Consider the following 21,865-nt stretch of genomic DNA (forward strand, 5'->3'; position numbering starts at 1 on the left):
ATATATTTTCACAGGCTTCTCTGGGAAATAATAACCCTTGATAAATCATCACTGTCAGTATGCATTTACTTTGAAGCAGGGTTGTGCTAATGTAATTATCATATTGCCTCAAACTTATTTCTATACAATACTGTTTTCATCATAAAAATTATAAAAAGGAAAACACTAGTCATTACCAGCCATCCTACATCCATTTGTGCAATAATCACTGCAGGATTTTTAAAGAATGCAGTTTGAACTGGGAAACTAAATAATACTGAATATTCACAAATTGGACGGTAACGTCTTTTGAAGTAAAGAAAACTTGCTGTGATTCATTGTATCTGAAAACATTTAGGTGAAATGCACGATGATGACAGAGAGGGAAGCAGCTAATATTTGTTGAGGTCTCCACCTTGTCTGGTGCTGTTGAAGGAATTCTGTTGAAATCACTCATCCTCATAATTACCCTGTAAATTAGATAGTTTTTAAATTTTTCACTTTCAAATGAGGAAACTGAGGTTCCAAGATTTCGAATGTTTTCAGGGGATTGCTAAATTATCTGTAACACTAAATCCCTCCACACGTAACCCCAGGAAACTAATAATAGGAAAGTATCACCTCTGGAACATACTGGTGAATTGCCGATAAGATCTATCTAAGCACAGACTACTTTCTGCAGCTTGCATTTTGCACTCCAGCTCGTTTGTTCTAGCCAGAGCTCGGAAGTTAGGCCTGCCCAGCTGCCCAGAAAACTAAGAATATTGTTGTTCATCTTCATGCGTGTGTCCTCATAGTCAGACCCTGAAAACCAATGAGCCAAATGTGCAAAACTATATAACCAAGTGCATTATTTAGACTGCTTATAGGATATGTTTATCCCAGAGGAATAAATAAATCCAAGTCTTGTTGTTTTTCAAGAAAATGCATCTCGGATTTTCTGATTTACCCTCTGTCCTAGCAGCATTCTAACCAGAGCAGAATCCTCAGGGTGATAAAGATCAGAAGAGGGGGAATGGACTTTGGAAGTGGGAGCAAGGGGAAAAGAGATCTGAGAAATGATAACAGAAACACAAATGCATAAAGTTGAGTGAGATTCCCAAAGCCAGTAACACCTAACACGGAGCGCAAGGTTAGCTGTGCTCACAGCCCACAGCAGGCTACGCTCACACAGAAAAATGCCCTGGGATGTTTTCCATTTACCGGTGAATGCTTTAATTGGTTCAGAAAAGAAGAGCCCGCAGTAAATGTCTGAGAGCAAGGCCCTCAACAAAATATCTTGAAGTTAAAAGAAGAAAAACGATCCTGGAGAGATTTTAATTACCTCTTAGACAGTGCAGCCCTTCCTTGAGCACGTCCACCCGCCAAGCTCCAGCGGCTTTGACGCCTGTAGTGAATGAATGAACTCGGACAGAGGGGAGGGGTGGAGGAGGGGAGGAGCGCAATCGTAGCCTGCAAAGGGATTGGCCGGCTCCGCGGCCCCCAAAACGTCGCTACAGCCGAAGGCTATAAAGCGCGCCGAAGCGCGGGAGCCTGAACGCTCTAGCAGATATGGGCAGCTCCGGCCGGACGAACCCCGGGGTCCCCGCTGGCTACAGCTCTTAGTATCTCTCTTTCCAACGTTCTCATCCTGCCAGCCTGCCAAAGTCGCTAACTCCTCGGAGGAAGTGGTGCCCGTGCCCCGCCGCCCCCCATCTGCTGGTTCAAAGCTTCGCTGCACTAGCAAGGAAAGTAATACTTGCCCTGCGGCGCTTCCCCGAGGTGCGCAGGGCCGCCCAGCAGCAAAAAGACCAGGAGGCTAAGACCTCCGGGGGACTCGGCTCGCGCCTACAGCAGGTGAGCGGGCAAATCTGGGGCTGCAGACCCGTGGCGATGGCTTCTCTCCCTGCAGCCGCAAACTGGACCGCCGGCGCGGGAGGAGCGGGCGCCGACGCCGGGCTCCTGAGTGAGGGGCTCTCGGCGGGGTCAACAGTGGGGGCGGCCGAGGCTGGGTGGCTGCAACTGCTAGCACACGCCGGCAATCTCTCCGCCTCGTCCTCCGCGCTGGGACTGCCCGCGACCTCCCCCGCGCCTTCGCAGCCCCGGGCCAACCTCACCAACCAGTTTGTGCAGCCGTCCTGGCGCATCGCGCTCTGGTCCCTCGCCTACGGCGTGGTGGTGGCTGTGGCGGTCTTCGGGAATCTCATCGTCATCTGGATCATCCTGGCCCACAAGCGCATGAGGACCGTCACCAACTACTTCCTCGTGAACCTGGCTTTCTCCGACGCCTCCATGGCCGCTTTCAACACCTTGGTCAACTTCATCTACGCTCTTCACAGCGAGTGGTACTTCGGCGCCAACTACTGTCGCTTCCAGAATTTCTTTCCTATCACAGCGGTGTTCGCCAGCATCTACTCTATGACGGCCATTGCGGTGGACAGGTGAGGACAAAACTCGGAAGGAGGAGGGAGACGGGAGAGAGAAGAGCCGGGCAAGGGGAAAGGCTCTGGAGAAAGGAAGTCAGGAACCCAGGAGCTTCCTTCCTGCAGTCTTACAGGGCCTGAACCGGTGTCTGTTTCTACGGCCTCCTCCACCCCCATTCAAACTCCCTGATCCCCATTAAGGGCATTCGAGGGACTGAATGATGAATACGGGAAAACCTGTAATTCCAAGTAGAACAAAGTCAGCTAACAATACTGAATACTACCAAATTTCTCAAATGGCTTCAAACCACCGAGGCAAAATGCATGTCTCTGTAAAATGTGCTTTTTTGCCTACCATCTCTCTGTCAGAACCTATTTACTCAGAGAAATGGATGAAGAGTCACTCTCCACCCTTCCTTCCGCTCTCTGGTTTGCTGGTCCTCATCCCCACCCAACGCATTCCCTGTCCTTATCCCAGGGTCAGTACTGGTTTCTCCTCCCAGTCAGGGAGGGTCCGTCCACCGGGGCAACAAACTCCCTCCCGAAGGTTAGCCAGCGGCTTCCTCAGTCCCAGGTTAGATTTCACTCCCAGTAATCTGTAGGGGCTCTGAACGGGGTGAATCCTGTGCCGCTAAGATTGCATCCAAATCTTTCCGATAATGAGCAACAAAAAGCCCACGGAATACATGGTTAGAGAACAGACTGGCAGCTGTCAAAGGGGAGGGGGGTTGCGGGGTTGGGTGGAAAATGTGATGGGATTAAGAAAAGAAAAATTAAATCCTCATAGACGCAGATAACGTGGTGATAACCAGAGGGAAAGAGGGAGGAAGGGAGGTAGAAGAAGGTGAAGAGGGGATAAATGGTGGTGTCAGGAGATGGACAGGGCGATAAGGGGACTTGAGGTGGTGAACACACGATACAATACATAGACGATGCTGTAGAATTGTACACCTGAAACCTATATAATTTTATTAACCAATATCACCCCGCCAAATTCAATACATTCTTTAAAAAAAAAGAAATTAGACATACTGATTTGTAGCTGTTCAAGACAATCTAGTTTCCTAATCTACAGCAGAGATTCTGAAATGCTCAAACAATGTTAAAAAGCTGGATAGACCTCCAATGTTTGTTCCCATATTTAAGTTTTAAAATGTTCGATGTGCATTTGCTTTCTTATATTGAACAGTATGAAATATACATGCTTGTGTTAAGACAATGGTAAATCCCCGCCTATTATTAAATCTGGTTACTCTTTAATTCAACATTATGCTAAAAAATGAACCACACCGGTTGATTCCAGTCTCAGTTTTGTGATTAGCATGGGAGATTCAGGGGCTGATTTTACTATAACTGCACATTCCAATATTCTCATCTGTGGAAAGAAAAGTCCACGTTTTTGACATTAGCAAGCCTATTTCAAAATAAAATGAGGCTTAATATTAATTCTTACTACATAAAGCCACTATTATAAGGAAAAAAATAAGGAAAAAAGTTCTTTCCCTAAGTCTATCCTTTGTGTTTACTATTTGGAAATAGTGAGCACAGAGGGATTGATCACATCTTTAGAAACTGTTTTGAATGCCAGACTCAGGGTGTCAGACTGAAGAAACAGTGGTTAGTTGCCACTGAGTAGAAGAAATAAGCACAAAATCACACTTTTCTTTTACAGTCTCTTGAAACTTTAAATCATCATTTCCCCCTTTATAACTGACTTTCTACATGTCTCAACCTTTCATTTTTGTAGGGGCAGAAATAAAAAGAAGCAATAAAATCAGTCCCAAATTGGGCAACAGGTAAAATTGCTTCTAACTTTGCTCTAACAAGACAAATATAAATGAATGTTGCTTTGGTTTGAGCGCCTTCCTTTTTTGTTTTGTCTTTCTCTTTTATTTTTGTCTCTCTTTTATTTATTGTAAGCATATGGTTTTTAATATTGTGATGAGGAGGAGAGGCATTAGCATATCATGTGAAATTTTCACAATATTCTTTAAATTTTAGTGATGCATTATGAAATTTGATGAAAATTTAGTGTGTGTGAAATTGATGGTAGTAAGAAATACCTTCTGCCAGTATTTATACAAAATCTGAAATAGGTTTGGAGTTATTTTAATAGCTAATGTAATGCTATTTCATTGCTCTCACTGGTTTGAAATGAATAAATACTACTTATTCTTTATTAGAAAACATTCAATCACTAAAACTATACAAAATTTATGGAGCATACAGTTTGCCACAAAATCTGAAGCATATTCAGTTCGAATACTGAAAATCTTTTTAAAGACTGTTATTTAATGGAGTATTCTTTGGGCAATTAATAAAAAGAAATGCAGAAGTAAAGAAAAGCCTATTTAAGATAATTTTTAAAATGAAGTATTATACAAATATCACAGTTCTTAGAACTCCCAAATTTTACCACTGCAAGAAATCTCTACACCGATGTCTTTTCAAGCATGAACTGAAAAAAAGAAAACTTGTATTTGCAGCATTTTACAGATTTAAGTTTGCAAGGTTGACCCTTCTGAGGAAATTCAGGTGAGTCATGGTGACTTTGTTTATGGTTGCCTAGACTCTTGCCACTTATAGTACATGGTTAACAGTGTAGGCTCACAGAAATTATATTTTCTTATGAAGTTAATGGTTTATTGAAATAATCTTTAAAGGCTGTTTAATCCCTATTAGTTTTTATTGCCAAAGGAATACATCATTCCTCAAAAAACTAAAGATGGAACTGCCTTTTGACCCAGTGATCCCACTGCTGGGACTATACCCTAAGAATCCTGACACACCGATTCAAAAGAACCTGTGCACACCGATGTTCATAGCAGTGTGATTTACAATAGCCAAGGGCTGGAAGCAACCTAAGTCCCCATTGGTAAATGAGTGGATCAAAAAACTGGAGTACATTTACACAATGAAATACTATGAAGCAGAAAGAAAGAAGGAACTCTTACCCTTCATGTGACAGCATGTATGGAACTGGAGAGCATTATGCTAAGCGAGATAAGCCAGGCAGCAAAAGACAAATACCATATGATCTCACCTATAATAGGAACCTAATGAACAAAACAAACAAATGAGCAAAATAGAACCAGAGACTTGGAAATAAGGAACAAACTGACAGTGACCAGAGGGCAGGGGAGAGAGGGATAACGGGGAAGAAGGGGACAGGTCTAGGCAAAGAACATGTAAAAGGGACCCATAGACATGGACAACAGAGTGGGGACTAAGGGAGCAGGGTTGGAGGGAGCGGGGCAGGGAGAACAACGGGGGAAAATATTGAGACAACTGTAATTAAACAACAAGAAAAGAAAAGAAAAAGATTGTAATTAAAAAAATGGGTAGCAAGATAAATTGATTAGCAGAGATGGACAAGAATTTCACAGGAATATTCACACTCTTATTAAATTGTGATCTCTGCTAGGGTACTGCCCACTGATACAAGTCTGAAATTTTCCTGTTAATTAAAAGAGAAATTTATGGCAAAAAAATGGAATACATCATTTAGACTGCAATGTTAACACTTGACTTATTCGTGAATGTTTTCTGTCCCATTTAATATAAACTGAAGTGTATCCTACTAGCCCAAAGAGAAAACAGTCGATTCACTCTGTCCCTCAGCATAAAGTTAAAATGCCCTCTGAGTTTGAAAACTGCTTTCACTATGATTAAGGCACATCTGGCTTCTCTTTAGATGCAGCAAAATTCTTGCAAGTGCCTATGACCTTAGAAATTTTGGACCTGAGAAGGATAATTCTTTCATGAACACCAGTATTTTACAAATGGAGAACCTCAAGCCAGTGGTTACACATTTTGTTCAGAAAAAGGCATTGAGTCTTTCTTGAAGTGCTTGAATACTTCATGCTGCACTGGGAGAATTGCTCACTTACTATCTCTACTTTTTAAAATAAATACAATATTGGTAACTATACTAAAGATTTCAATGTGAGGTCACAGGTCCTGGTCTTATCCTGAAATGTGTTACCTTCTTCTTTTTTGGAAATTCCTGAAAAACTTTTTTTATTGGCCAAGAAACCATCTTTCAGTTCTGCACTTTCCTTCTTGCCTGGAAGGCTATTTAACCATCCCTACACACACACACACACACACACACACACACACACACAGAGCAGAATTATTTGCCAATAAAAAGTGACTTTTTCTTTCCAGCATCTTACCCAAATTTGCCATTTTGAAATGTAAATTTAAATATAACATCTAAAAGATGCTAAGCTTCCCCAGGATCAGGGAATAGAGCCAAGATTCAAATTACTGCAGTCTACTCACAGGCCCACGCTCTCCTTAACTTCTATACTATTGCAGCTCCTAAGAAGTTGTGATGACAGCAAGGTTTAATTAGACAAAGTTCTTCCTTCAATTAAATTAGAATTTAGGGCTTATTTATGCTATACATCATATATATATATGTATATATATATATATACACACACACACACATATATATCACATCTTTTATATTATCTATTTCTTAATTGAGAACGTAGATGTTAGACAATTATTAATAGAACAGATAATATAATAAAAATATCATTATTTTTATTCATTTATGATGTACCACTTGATATATGGAGATATTAGAAAACAAAAAATATTTTATATTTTCTAAGCTTATTTTTGAGATTATTATAAACTCTAAGAAGGTTTATTAACATAGAATAAAGGGAAATTTTAGAGCACATGGCCCAGTATTGATTGGAATATTTCATTAAAGAATTTTTAAGATGATATTCACTATTTCTTACCTGAGAACCTTAAGTAATTTAACATTAATGTTTTATTTAATAGTTCAAAAATATTACAAAGATAGAAAAAATACTTTACATTCTTTAAACACAGTAACACAGCTGACATGAATAATTATTAAAAGAAATATGTCATCTAACTGAACTAATTATATTTTTTAGCCATATAGATAAAAATTGATCTTATATACTACTATTTGTTTTTAAATTTCTTTAGGAAGTTTCTTTTTCATAAAGCTAACTGTTATGCAAAGTATTCATAGAACCTCTATTTCTTTTGAAATTAATTATGGGCAAATAAAAATTACAGTCATAAATAAAATTGTGAAGCCTGACTTTCTCCAAGTAATCTTATCCAAATTCATGGCTACATTTTCCATTTTTGAATAAAGAGCTCCAATTTTTTCTCTTATCTAACTGGTTTTCTTCTGGACTATAAAGACACATAATTTATACAATACAGTAGATAAAGATAAATTAATGAAATTACTTAAAAGTATTGTGGTAAATGTTACAACATTACTATATTATTGGATATAAACACCAGTCAATTTTTTAAACTACTTTATCAGTTTTTAATTCTAGCTCCCTGAGCTTATTTCCTTATTTCTTTCTACCTTAGAGAAAGCCATTGCACATGCAGTTAATAGTCTACATGTTACAGTGAGACTTAGCTCATTATTTTTTTAGCCCAGATGATGAACCTGATGAGTTTAGTCTAAGATCAATTACTTTGCCTTTGGATTCTTTGCAAAATAGTAACTAAAACTATATTTTAGAAAAGATTACTTTTAGGAAATGTATTTAGAATCATTGGCACTTTTTACAATTTGTAGTTCTTCAAGGATCAAAAAAAAGCACATATTTGAATATAATATCAGGTCTCCCAAGTGTCTGGGCACATACATATAAATGTGGTAACATTAATATGAATATCCATTATTTTTAGTTTGTAACCATTATTTATAAACCATTTCTTGCTATTTTCCCAATTATTTCAAAGAGTTTCTAAGGAAGTCTAATAAAAGTTTGTCAGTAGTCATCTTTAGTGCTTCCATTCTCTCCACAACACCCTGGCCAGAGAGACAGAGAGGAGGAAAAGGAGGGGGGGGAAGGAAGAGGAGAGGGAGGGAAAGAAAAAGAGAAAGGGACTGACAGAGGGAGGGCAGGGTGGGGGAGTGTTGTGGGGAGGGAGGGAGGGAGGCAGTGTCAACGCTTTGGTGCAGAGCTTGACAGTTTCTCAGGAGGAAGAAGCCATGTTCTCCTCCAGATTGTTGTTTTGAGCACAGTGCATCCAAATCTGCAAAATTTGTAAGCTACCAAATTTGCCCTCTGCCTGAAATATTTGCGATGTCTATTTTTGTTTCAAATAGAATTTGAAAAAATGATCTTGTCCCCCCAGCCTTTTTTTTTTTTTTTTGCTCCATTAACAATTTCTTAATGGCCAGTGTCCTTTCATCTTCTACTTGCAACCCTCGCTCCCTGGGGCTCAGCTCTAAATGGTCTGTCCAGGGTGATGAACTGTCCATACCTCTTTTCCCCTGTGCCTCATCCCTCTGAGCATAAATCATTTTTATTAATGCAAGCTCAATGGTACATTAAATAAATGCCGCAAAACAAGCAGCTGGGCTGTGCAGCCCCACCACTTCATTAGTCGCAGTCAGAGACTGAATGCCATTTGAGACTCAGAAGGATCTGAAACACATGAATCTGAATCTTTAGTCCATGGATTTAACAGTCTGATATAATTCTATATGTGCAATAAGACTCATGTAGGTTCGATTTGCTCAATGATGAGACTTTGGGTAATTTTATTTTCTTTTATATATTTTTATGATTATCAACAAAATGCACATTTTTAAGTGAAATAAAATAAAATTTTAATTAAAGTTCTGCAAATGGATGGTGGTGATGATTGCACAATGTGAATGTACTTTATAGCACTAAACTGTACACTTAAAATTAGTTAGAATGGGACATCTTATGTTATATCTGTTTGACCACAATAAAAATTGTTAATTAATTAATTAGTTCATTAATTAAATACCTTTTAAAAACTCAGTAATAGCTCTGACCAGTGTGGCTCAGTTGGTTGGGTGTTGATCCACAAAGGGAAAGGCCACTGGTTTGATTCCCAGTCAGGGCACCTGCCTGGGTTTCAGGTTTGGTCCCTCGTCAGGAGGAGTATCAGAGGCGACCAATCAATGTTTCTCTCTCATATCAATGTTATCTCTCCCTCTCATTCTCCCTTCCTGCCCTTCTCTCTATAAATAAATAAATAAAAATTTTTTAAAAAAGAGTCAATAATGAATGAAATACATGCCAAACAGTTTGGATTCCAGAAGAGAACAACTTTATTAAAATTTATATAGATATTTTGGTATAGATGTTTTGTAGCAACATCTTAAACACAATTGATAGGCTGAATTAGAAATCATGAAGACAACTTTGACAACAGAGTACTGTTAATGTTATCATAAATTATTTTATAAGCTGTGAAATCTTTTTCCCCAGAAATTGTGTAAAGATATTTCACCTATGTGGAGTAATTTAGAAGTGTGCCTAATAGCACAGGAATAAATAGCTCAGGGTTTCTCTTATTTAGTTTGGTATGTGACATGGGTTTTTAAGTATCCACTCAAGCCTCCTATTTTGATCTTGTATTATCCTCTACAAGATTTTTTTAAATTTCACATTGGCTTACATATCAATCAAGGTTATTTAAAAATCCTCTTTCATGCACACCTGTAAGTAAGGAAAATATGTATATGATTATATTACTAAACAATAGTGAACTCAATTGTGCTTTGAAGCTGATTTTACTGTCTAGAAGAAGTCAACTGTGCACCCAATGATATTACCATTACTTTGGTAGCTTGAAATCACAGTAGAAGTATTTATACCACAGAAATTTGCAAACACTAAAAATCAGGAGTTTTTTTTTCTGGGTTTTTTTTTCCCCTCAGAATGTTTGTGTTTAAAACATTTACCAGCACATGACTCACTATATTTGTTGTCACTTACTCAACAGATATTTATTGAATACCTTTTAAGTACTAAACACTGTATAACTACGGAGCACACTGGGATAAACAAAATAAATATGGCCCATGCCCTAGTGATACTGTAATAAATACCTCTAGCTTGAACTCCTCAGCTGTATTCCAGGTACACCTAACCCAAACTGAGTTCCTGACATTCCTCCAAAACGTATTTCTCCTGCAATCTTCTGAGGTCAAAATCTGAGCCTCAGGTCAAAATTCTTGGAAGTATTCTTGACTCATCTTTCATACTCCATACCCAATCCATCAGCAAATCCCCTCTACTTTCAAAATATATGTAGTATCTATTCATTTTTTTAAATGCCTACTGCTGCTTTCCCAGTCCAAGTCAACATCATTTCTCACTTAACTGGTTACCCTGCTCCTACTCTCGTTCCTCTTTAGTATGTTCTCAATCAACAACCAGAGTGATCCTTGTAATGTATCACAATCCTATATCCCCTCTACAAATCTTCAAATGGCTCCTCTGTTCTATCAGGACGGAAATCAAAGTCCTTACAATAGTCCATAAAAATGTATTGTAACTGGTCATTTGTTATTCTCTGACCTTATCTCCTACTCACCACTCCATCACTCTGCTCCACCATCACTGGTCTGCTCTATTTCATCAATACACTAGGCATATTTCCATCTCAGGATCATACACTCTGTGTGAAACTCTCTTCCTCCACACGGCCATGTTACTCATTCCTTGAGCTCTTTCTAGACCCTTACTCTTCTATTTTAAATTGGGGTTTTTTTCTTTATGACACGTATCACTTTCTAAAATACTCAATTAGTCCAACTGTAATGTTTATTTGGGTTTTTTTTTTTTTGGTCTATATGTCCTACTGAGTTATAAGGTCCATGAGAACAAAAATGAAAGACTATAAAAATAAAACTATTTTTCATTTGTAGGTTGTGAGATAACATTTTTTAGAAAAGCTATTTTTACAAAGAAATGAATAGTTAACTTTTCATTCCTTAGTGTGTCTCATTTATCAACTGATTACTGTCTGAAATAGTAGCCTCATTTCATTCCCTATATACCTATTCTGTTTTATTTTTCTTTGTTCTATTTATAAATATCTATTTTGTTTGCTACTATATTCATGGCATATAGGGTAATGACTGCAAATATTTGGCACTCAATACAAATTGTTTTACTTTTATTTTCTATCATTGAATAATTTGTGCTCAAATTACCTTATTAAGATATCATAAAATATAATTAAAAATTAGATATGAAAATAGCCTTTATTTTCCACGTTTGGAGGTTATCTATTAACCACTTTCTCCCATTAGCACAGTTAAATAAGCATTTACACCATCACTACTTAAATATTCAAAGACTCAGCCCTGGCCATTGTGGCTCAGTTGGTTAGAGCATCATCCCATATATCAAGAGGCTGGGGGTTCAATTCCTGGTCAGAGCATATGCCTAGGTTTTGGGTTTGATCCCCAGTTGGGGTGGGGTCAAGGTGCATATGAACGACAACCAATTGAAGTTTCTCATGTTGATGTTTATTTCTCTTTCTCTCTTCCTTCCTCTTTCTCTAAAACCAATAAACATATTTTTTAAATAATTCAAATACCAAAAGATTTGGATATCCTCTGTTTGATGGGCACCCTCATCTGTATGAGTCTAAGGGTAATGTAGTGGAACTGCTATATGCCATTATGTACGTCAGAAAGGAGTTGGATATTGTCAGATCCACATTATACAAAATTGAAAGGAATTACTATCTACTGCACCCAAAAAACTTACAAAGTTTCCAAGTGTAATGTTAAATATTTTTATTTAATCACTAAATCACAAGTTGTCCTGGTTGAAGTTGCATTGATATCATTACTCGTTACTTTCATACAGGAAATTTTTTAAAATGAAAAATTTATAAAAGAAAGAACCCATACCTTAGTACCCTGATGGATTAAATTTCTGTTGAATAGCTAGAGACAATATTAAAATAAGATTTTTAAATCCTTAGATCAGATTTTGCGTATAAGCTTATTTCTCTTTCCCTGCCAATCACAAATACTTAAGAACCACTTTAAATAAGTTATTCTTTGCTTATTTTTGTTGCGAGCTTACCACTATAGCTGTGTTTTCTCCCAAGTGATAATTTTATGTTATTCAACATACTTTACAATAATTTAAGTTCTCTGCTGGGCCTGACATTATCTGTCTCTGTATACATTGTGTTATTTAATGTCATTTTAACCTCATAATTATATTCTATGGCTTTTCTTATTTTTCCATTTAGCAAAGTTAAGAAAACTATTCTTTTAAAAAATTGTGTATGTGCTGAAGTTCTCATTTGTAAACAATTATTCACTCACCATCTATATAAACATCCAACAACCATTTGCAGTCGCTATTCAACAATTATGTTGACTACCGCAGATAATTTTTGGGTGCCATAGAACACAGAGAAGAATAAAATAAGTATCTACAATAAGTAAAAGCATAGTGCTTCTGGAGCTCCGAGGAGGTAAAAACTACAAGAAAAGAAAGAGTCTAACATGAACATTCTGTAATCTGAGTGGAGCTCAGTTGTAGAACCCAGTTGTAGAACTTTAGAATAAATAATGAACAAGAGGGAAATTATTTCAGCAAGGAAACTATCATGTGAAAAATGTGAAATTGTTAAAGGATATTTTATGGGGGTCATTTCCCTCTTTTAGTTCAGATCTACTCTCTATCTCTTCCACTCTTTTTCTGACCCCTTCCCACCTGGTCAGCTACTTCTGTGGACTAACTGCATGGATGGGGTCCCTTGCTCTCTGGCCTCTTCTTGGCTTTGTCTAATGGGAGGCACCTGGAAGTGATGGGCAAAAAAGAGGAGGAAAACTTTAGGGTATATCTACCACAATTTCCTTTCATAATTGCTGCAAGTTTTCTAAGCCCAACTGTATCCATATGTCTTCTCACAAGCTTCTCTCCTAAGGCTTCACCTCTCTTTTGATTATAGGATCCTTTCATCCTGCAGGCCTGGGATGGTGGACACCCACCCTTTGCTATTGCTAGTCTTAGGAATATTAATTTGAACCTGGCTTCCTTTAATCATTTGTAAAATAGGGCTTGTAAATGGTTTCTTTATTAAATTTTGTAAATGACCTATTTATTAAACTCTCTTCAGTTTCTGATTTGAGTGTATCTTGTGTTTCCTGGAGCACTGACTGATACAATACAGTAAGTTTGAAGAAAGAGTAAGATATTTAGCATCACTGTAGTAAAGGGTATGCAGAATCACAGTTAATCCTGTTGGAAGTGAAGAAACAGTGAAATGTTTCCGAAGGAGGACTTTGAAGACACTGTGAAGAAAGTTGGAAAAGAGATTCATCAGAGAAACCCATTATGACAATGTTTGAATAGTCAAGGCATTGATAGTTGGAAGGGAAAAAGGAACATATTTGGTGATGTCAGAAAGTGGGCTGATAAGATTGATGATTGTACAAAGGAATTGAGAAAAAGTAAGAGATTCAGAATAACTCATATGTACATATGAATAATATTTACAGTGAGCACAAAGTAGCTCTAGTTTTCCAAGAGTAAAATAATTTATGAAACATAAACATATTTTATATGTATTAGTAATATTCATGTTTCTTCCAAAGCATTCATACTGTGGGAGAGTAGATATAAAATTGTTTCCACTCAATCTCATAGAACTCTTAATGTTGCTCTCAATTAAGAAAAATATCTGCCAGAACTACTGACTTGTAATGACAATTATAACAGATAGCCTCATTTAATCACATGCATAGAAGATGTATGCAAAGGGAACCCAAATGATTATAGGGGAAGTTAATGGATGGAAGGGAATTTTGGCTCCAAGCTATTTGATACATGAGTCATACCATTTGATATATGTAACTGCAAATTATACAGAGTTACAACAGTTATTTTGAACATGTACACTTTTCAACACTCTAGCTTGTCCCCATCAGTCTGTTTCCTGTCATAATTCTGATTAAAATGATCTTTCAGACAACCTCCCTTTGATTAAATTTGGAATCTCAAAGTTTTGAAGGAGTCTATTTTCATCTATTTCAACAATTCATTTGGAAGTTTATAGTCTTTATATTTACCCCAAAATTATCACTCATTCTATTCCTGATTACCTTCAACAACAAAGCAAAACAAAAAACAAAAAACAAAACACCTTAATACCACCAAAGACAATCCACGTATCCCTGGAGAACTGTGACTCATCTTTCTCCAGAAACTGCGCCAACCATCCACAGTGATGTAAGACTGCTCTCATGCCTGTTAAACACTAGAGAGCTCCATACATTTGACTAAAGCTGGCAAGTGTCCTGAGTCAATTCTGTTTAAAATTTTCAATTCGTTTACCCAATTATTATAAAACATAATTACTCATACTACTTGAAGATTTCTTTAGTTGTTATTCTCTCTAAATCCACTTTGGACAACCTCTTGAATTCTCTCTTCATCCAAAAACTCTTCCATATATAAAATGAAATGAAACTGGATTAAATTTCCTTTCTATTGCCATGAAAGAGGACTTTGTATGCATATTACCTTATATACAAATAGAATATCATGTATAGTTATGTATACTATACACTATAATGTAATTTGGTTTATTTCTATAAAGCATTGAATACTAGAAATATTTATAGAAAATTTGAACTTTAAATATATTTTAATAAAGGCATTGTTTCTACAAACATAATCTGGTAAGAGTTCAAAACTTTCTATAGGGAATTAAGATTTAACAAAATTAAGTGTTTAATATATGATTGATAATATAAAAGTGACTTTGTGAAAGAAGTGCTTTTGAAGTGATATATGCAAGGTTATATAATGTCTTGCCATTAGTTTCTGAGACAATATAGAGATGACACAGTAAACCGAATTTCAAAAAAGTGATTTGTAATTTTATAATATCTCATGAATGAAATCTATTATGTTCTGATTTTTTTAATTATTACTATCAGAGATAGTAGAAACAGCAGAAAATAATCTTTAGCAGTAAGTTTTATATTATCGGTATAGAAAACCACTTTTAAACCTGTGTCTGAAATCTTGAGGAGAAATTGTTTCATGCATTGTTCACCAATAAAGTAGAATATTTAAATCATTTTATAGTTACTATAAATAATTAGAATTTAAAGATTTAGTGATTTCTATATAAAGCTCTTAGAATAGTGTCTGGTACATAGGAAACTTTTAATGTGTTAACAATTATTGCTTTTATTGTTAAAAAAAGAAAATCTAAATTTATATTGAATATATTATATTGACAAAGTCATGCATAATACCTACATCTCCAGCTCATTTGATACTTATCCCTCACCTCCGTGCTGTAGAGAAGACGGCCTTCTTTAGTTCTTCAAATAGCTCACACTTTCTCCAAACTTAGGACTTGCTGTTTCACTTTATCTTCTAATCTTACCTTCATGCTAATCAATTCTGGGAGGCTACACCTAATGTCTCTCCCATCACTTCAATGTATACCCGAGATTAGATCAAATTCTCTATTTTATACTTTATAATTAATAGTATATTTCTTCATAACATCACAGTGTATACAATGAGAACAATTTTATTCAGGAGAATTCCCAGTTGGGCTAGACAGACTAACCAAAAGGGGAAATAAGAGACTGGGCTAAACCTCTCAAGGGATTCTTAATGACAAGATCACTCACTGTGCATGTAGGATTTTAGGAAATGACAAAATATAAGGTGAACATAACAAAGAGAAGAGAGCCAAGTTTGGAACCATCAGGATGAAAAATGGTGGTGTATTTTTTTCCTACCTTGAATGTGCAAATTGAATAAAATTTTTAAATTTGAAATGCTTTCTATAATTGGCTTTCTTGTGGAAATCAAGTGACAGTACAAATTTGTATCAAGGTACACACTGGGTGAGATAAATGTGTTTTTATATAGATTAAAGAATGAAAACAGAGGGCACTAAATAGTTCAGGTAGAAATTTTTAGCTATCATGCGGGAGTGTGCTTAACTCACACAGACCATTACACTAAAGCTCTAAGGAACGTTTAACCTAATATCCAAGAGGCAATGTTGCCCCAGGGGACATTTAGGTAATAATTTCTTATGTATTTTCTGACTATTTTAATAAAGTATTTCTTCTGCGTTAGACTATGACTCCACAAGGTTAAGAACAACATCTATTTTCTTTATCAGTATAGACAAAGAATGTCACACAATTCTGGAAAATAGTTGACATTTAAGAAATAGTTGAAAATAAACACTTGGTATTTAATAAGTAAATAAATGAATAGATAACCTAATTACTAAATTTAAATTGAAAGCATACACAATGAAGTCAAATACTTTCACCATTTTGATACTTTATTCTTTAAATATAATTTTCCTCAAATGTCAGTGTATAAATTCTCTTCATATCAAAAAATTTGAGTAAATGAACAAGTGATCTGTTTTTTACTGGATAATACTTTGAAGTTCCTATTATATGTGTACATATTATGAATGTTTATATATAGGTTTACTTTCATAAATACTCATTAACTTCAAAATTCACTGAGAATACTTATAATTAATTAATTAATGGAGTCATTCTTAAGTCACTTAAAAGTTATGAAAAAGTGCACAATAAAATTTGTCTAAAAATTGATGTTTCAAAAAAGGTTGTATTTCTAGTGATTTGTCAAAGCAAAATATGCTCTAGCACCACAGGCCAGATGTTGAAATTTTATGGACCATGAGCAGCTGTAGCAACCAATGTTTATTTTGCACAGACAATGGCCAGACAGCATTTTATATTTGTGATTTACAGACTAAAACATTGTATACTGTGGCCAGAATCAAACCAGAAAACACTAGAACTCATATAATTTCAGACAAATATTCTTTGTATGGTTAATATAATCAAGTAAACATCAGAAGACTGCACTCTGTCTTCATTTTGAAAGAAGCATGAAAAGATCCAGAAACAGAGTTTATTAAAAATGTTATCCAAAAAAAAAAAATAATGCCAGATACCAAGAACAATTGGAAAATGTAAGTAATGTTATATCAAAAATAATGTTGTGCAAAAGGCATCAAATTAAAGAGAAAAGACCTCAATTATATCAGAAAAAAGCAAGTGGTAAAGCAAAGTGCTCTGATATTAAAGTGAAAAGGAAAGCTGGTTTTAAAATATTATTAAAAATATGGGCTTTTAATGGATGCTTCTGAGAATTTCAGCCTCTATAAAAGAAAATAAAAAGTGACTTTAAAACTTTTTCAGGTGATGTTCTAATTGGCACAGTAAGAATCAATCAAATCTTAGCTGCCACTCATGAAATAATCAGACTCAGGAGACTAAAATATTTGATAATCTGTTTAGTGAGGGAAGAATAATAGCAAAAAGCTCAGAAAAAAAAACCCTAGGAAAAGCTAATGTGACAAATCAAAGATATATATTTCTTTAAAGGAAGAATAAAGTACTGATATTTGAATGTGAGATTTGATCACTTCTTCTCAAGGTCCAAAGGATGTTTATCTGGATGAGCTTAGTCAGCCATTTTCTTCATGCCTACTGTTGAGCAAGTTGTCGTTTCTGAGGAGAGTCACAGAATAGGAAATAATAATACCACAATGAATTCCTAATCACTAATTTCAAGCTGGTCTTCAGCAGTGCCTGGCAATTGTACCTACTTCTTTTGCAACATTTCATCATTTTTTATTTTCTCAGACTATTACCATAAATCAGTCTCCTGTAGCAACACTCTATTTCAAGCACCAATCATCTCCCACCCAAACCAAAAACAATAGCCAGGTAACTTATTTCCCTACTTCCATGCTTTCTATCCTTCAGACCATTCCCCAGACTAAAATCCGAATGAATCTTCTCCATTACTTTCCATAAGACAGAAATTGTAACCTGCTTTACTACTCTGTCTCAAACCACTTTCCTGCTTCATTTTCTGTGTTTCAATTACATTGGCCTTTAATCACTCAAGTGAATAATGCTTCTTTCACCCGGACTCATCATACTGGCTTCCTAGGGCTGTTGGAACAAAGTACCCCAAACTGAATGACTTAGAAAAGAAATATTTGTCTCACTGTTCTGGAAGCTAGACATCTGAAATTAAGGTGTTAGTAAAAGTCAAGCTCCTTCTGAAAGCTGAAGGAAAATCCTTCCTTTCCTCTTCCTCGTTTCTGGGGATTTACTGACAGTCTTTGGCATTTCTTCATTTGTAATGCTTCACACAATCTTCTCTCTTCACATGGTGATCCCCATCTATTTTTCTCTGTTTCCAAAGTTCTCCTTTGTACCAAGTCACTGGATTAGGATTCACCTTTATGACCTCATTTTAACTTGAGTACCTTTATAAAGACTCTATTTCCAACTAAAGTCACATTCTTTGATACTGGGAGTTAGGACTTCAACATACCTTTTTTTAATTAAATATTTTATTGTCACTCTGTTACAGTTATCTCAACTTTCCCCCTTTGCTCTCCTCTACTCAGCCCATCCCCTGCTCCCACCATCAACCCCCACCCTGTTGTCCATGTCCATGGGTCCTTCATACATGTTCCTTGACTAGTTTATACATCTTTTTTAAGGAGACACTATTCAACCTGTAAAAATCCACCATTAACACAGGAGTTTTTCACACGCTTGTTCTCTGAAGAATCTTTGCAACCCTCCCCCGTCTGCCACTTGGCCTTTCATCCTTCCAGTTTTTCAACCCAGAATGACGTTTCTTAGGGAAGACTGATTCACAATCTAAATATGTTTTCCCAGTAAATGCATTCCCATGACCATATATATCATGCCTTTTTAACACTTACCATATCTGAAGTTGTACATTTATTGGTGAGATTACTTGATTAATATCTATCTACTTCACTAGGCTGTGGGCTCTGGGAAGGCCGTCTTTCCTCACTGCTGTTCCACTGCAATGACTGGAACACCACAGCAGGCCCTCAATAAATGTTTGGCTGAATGAATAAATGATAGATCAGACCAGAAGTCACGAAACTGTCAGCTTGAAGTTTCAAAATTTCTAGTTTTATGAAAGTGTTAGTGAGAATATACCAGTAAATTGTTTCCATATAATATTCTACCTGTCAGTGAAAAATTTCTCTATCATAAGACTAATTGGCTAAAAAAATTATAAGAAGTTTGCAGTTTATTTTGAATTATCCATGCTAGAGTGGCTGTACAGGACTCTAATCTTGCTCATGTCACTCAATTTCTCTTTTTAGTCTCCAGAAAATCAACTGTCTAAATATCTAAATTGTGTTCATAAATGCCAGAGCTAGCAAAAAAGCAAAAGATTATACTAGAGTTTGAGAAATAGTTCAGTAAAAGAAAATTTATTGGCAAGTACTATGGTTGACTGGAAATACCCAAAAAAACAACAGTTCAATACAATGAGAAATACTGTGGTGACTTACAATCAGCTGCAGTGGAAACAGGCCCAGCTACAATTTCTATCTTTATATGTTTGACTTTTATTTTTTTAAGTTGCACATAAATGCCTTTGGATTCATAAGGCAAAATGCAACTTCTGATTCTTGGAAAGGCATTTATCTACCTTATATATTTTTCCTCTCTTTCACAATTCCTTACATAAATGGTTATATTAAAAGCCGTAATCTGTGTGTGTGTGTGTGTGTGTATGTGTGTGTGTGTGTGTGTGTGTACACACACACACTTGGAAGGCTGACAGAATTGGTTTAGAATTCTGGCTCTTACCATCTGAATCATTTTTGAACAATTTATTTAATTTCTTTCCTTTTTTTTATCGTCGCCTGAGGAGTTTTTTTTATTGCTTTTAGAGACAGAGGAAGGGGAGAGAGAAAGAGGGAGAGAGAGTCAATGCAACAGAGAAATATCAATCTGTTGCCTTTTCATAGATGTGCCCAACAAGCGATAGAACCTGAAACCTGGTTATGTGCCCTGACCAGGATTGAACCCACAACCTTTCAATTTATGGGACAATGTGCCAACCAGCTGAGCCACACTGGCCAGGACTTACTTCATTTCTTTAAATCTGTCTTCTTTCATCAAATGAACATAATGTATGTAATAAATTGCTTGTAATATCAGTAAACAATAAATGTTGCTATTATTTTTATCAACATAGCCATGAGAAGTGAATTATAAACAGTTTTCATTTTATATTCTTTCTATGATTCACTTTATTTTCTTAAACCAATGTACTACCAAAAGCCTTCAAAGTCTTTCATTTTTTTACCAAGGTACAATTTTTATAATTGTTTTTATATCCAACATTCACTTTTACCTGTTAACTGTCATACATTGTAAGTTAAGAATATTCTCTTTAAATAAATTACAACTAAAGTTATTATGAGTAGTATATAGATAAGTTCCTATACACCTACTGAAGATCTAATTCTGCTTAATAATTACAAAAGCACAAAGCAATAAATTAATGAATTATCTATATTATGAAATATTTATTATTAAAGTTAAAATGTTTTTGGTTTAAGTAATATTCATTCTTTGATAAAAGTATTGCCTTTGGAAATTTTGCATAAATCAATATATACTTGAGAACACAAAATGGCCAATAGTAAAAATAAAATATAATGTGACTTATTATTAGAAATGCAAAAAATGTAATTAATTTTTACATTATTTTCTGCTCTATTATTCAGAAATTTAACAATTTCCCAAAATAGCCCTGGCTGGTGCGGCTCAGTGGATTGAGCGCCAGCCTGCAAACCAAAGGGTCGCCAGTTTGATTCCCAGTCAGGGCACACACCCAGGTTGCAGACCAGGTCCTCAGCAGGGGCATGCAAAATGCAATTACACATTGCTGTTTCCCTCCCTCTCTTTCTCCCTTCCTTCCCATCTCTAAAAATAAATAAATAAAATCTTTAAAAAATAAATACTTAAAAAACTCTTTAAGAAAACAGTTTCCCAAAATAACTGCACTCTGAAAATCATAGGTAAGTGTGTTTTTAGAGCCTCAAATATATCTTTATAAAAATTACATATAGTCATATAGATAGATACTATGCAGATTTTCATGATGTAGTATGTTTCTAATTTTGGAGTTAACAGGAAGGCATAGTCTCAATCATACTTGATTTATTCATCTTTCTCTGAACCCTGAACTTCATACTTTTATTTTTTTTAATTTAAATTATATTTTGTTGTTTATGCTATTATGGTTATCCCAACTGTTCCCCCTTTGCCCTCCTCCATCCAGACACCCACCTACTCCCTTAAGCAATCTCCACACCGCTGTCCAGGTCCATAGGTCATGCGTGTATCTTCTTTGGCCACTCTATGCTGCACTTTACATCCATATGACTATTGTAACAATCAATTTGTACTTAATCCCTTCACCTTTTTCATCCATCCCCCATACCCTTACCACCTGGCAACCATCAAAACATTCTCTACCTACAATTCTGGTTTTGTTCTGTTTGTTCATTTATTTTGTTTTTTAGATTCAATTATTGATAGATATGTATTTATTGTGATTTTCTTATTCATATTTTTTATTTTCTTCAAGACTCTTTTATATTTCATATAATACTGGTTGGTGGTGATGAACTCCTTTAGCTTTTTCTTGTCTGGGAAGCTCTTTATCAGTCTTTAGGTTCTAAATGAGTGTTACTCTAGCTTTGCTAGATAGAGTAATCTTGGTTGTAGGTCCTTGCTTTTCATCACTTTGAATATTACTTGCCAATCTTTT

General features: G+C 35.8%; 1 protein-coding gene across 1 annotated transcript in view; it reads left to right on the plus strand.

Annotated features, from left to right (window-relative positions):
• The first annotated feature begins 1,851 nt into the window (after positions 1-1,851).
• Positions 1,852-21,865, plus strand: part of TACR3 (tachykinin receptor 3) — a 66,658-nt gene continuing 46,644 nt past the window's right edge. Inside the window, exon 1 of the mRNA XM_054591829.1 lies at positions 1,852-2,399. Within this exon, the coding sequence (XP_054447804.1) occupies positions 1,852-2,399 (548 nt within the window). The remainder of the gene's footprint in view (positions 2,400-21,865) is intronic.

This window comes from Pteronotus mesoamericanus, unplaced genomic scaffold (assembly GCF_021234165.1).
Source record: "Pteronotus mesoamericanus isolate MK-2021 breed Mesoamerican mustached bat unplaced genomic scaffold, CSHL_Meso_final scaffold_232, whole genome shotgun sequence".
NCBI classification, from domain to species: domain Eukaryota; kingdom Metazoa; phylum Chordata; class Mammalia; order Chiroptera; family Mormoopidae; genus Pteronotus; species Pteronotus mesoamericanus.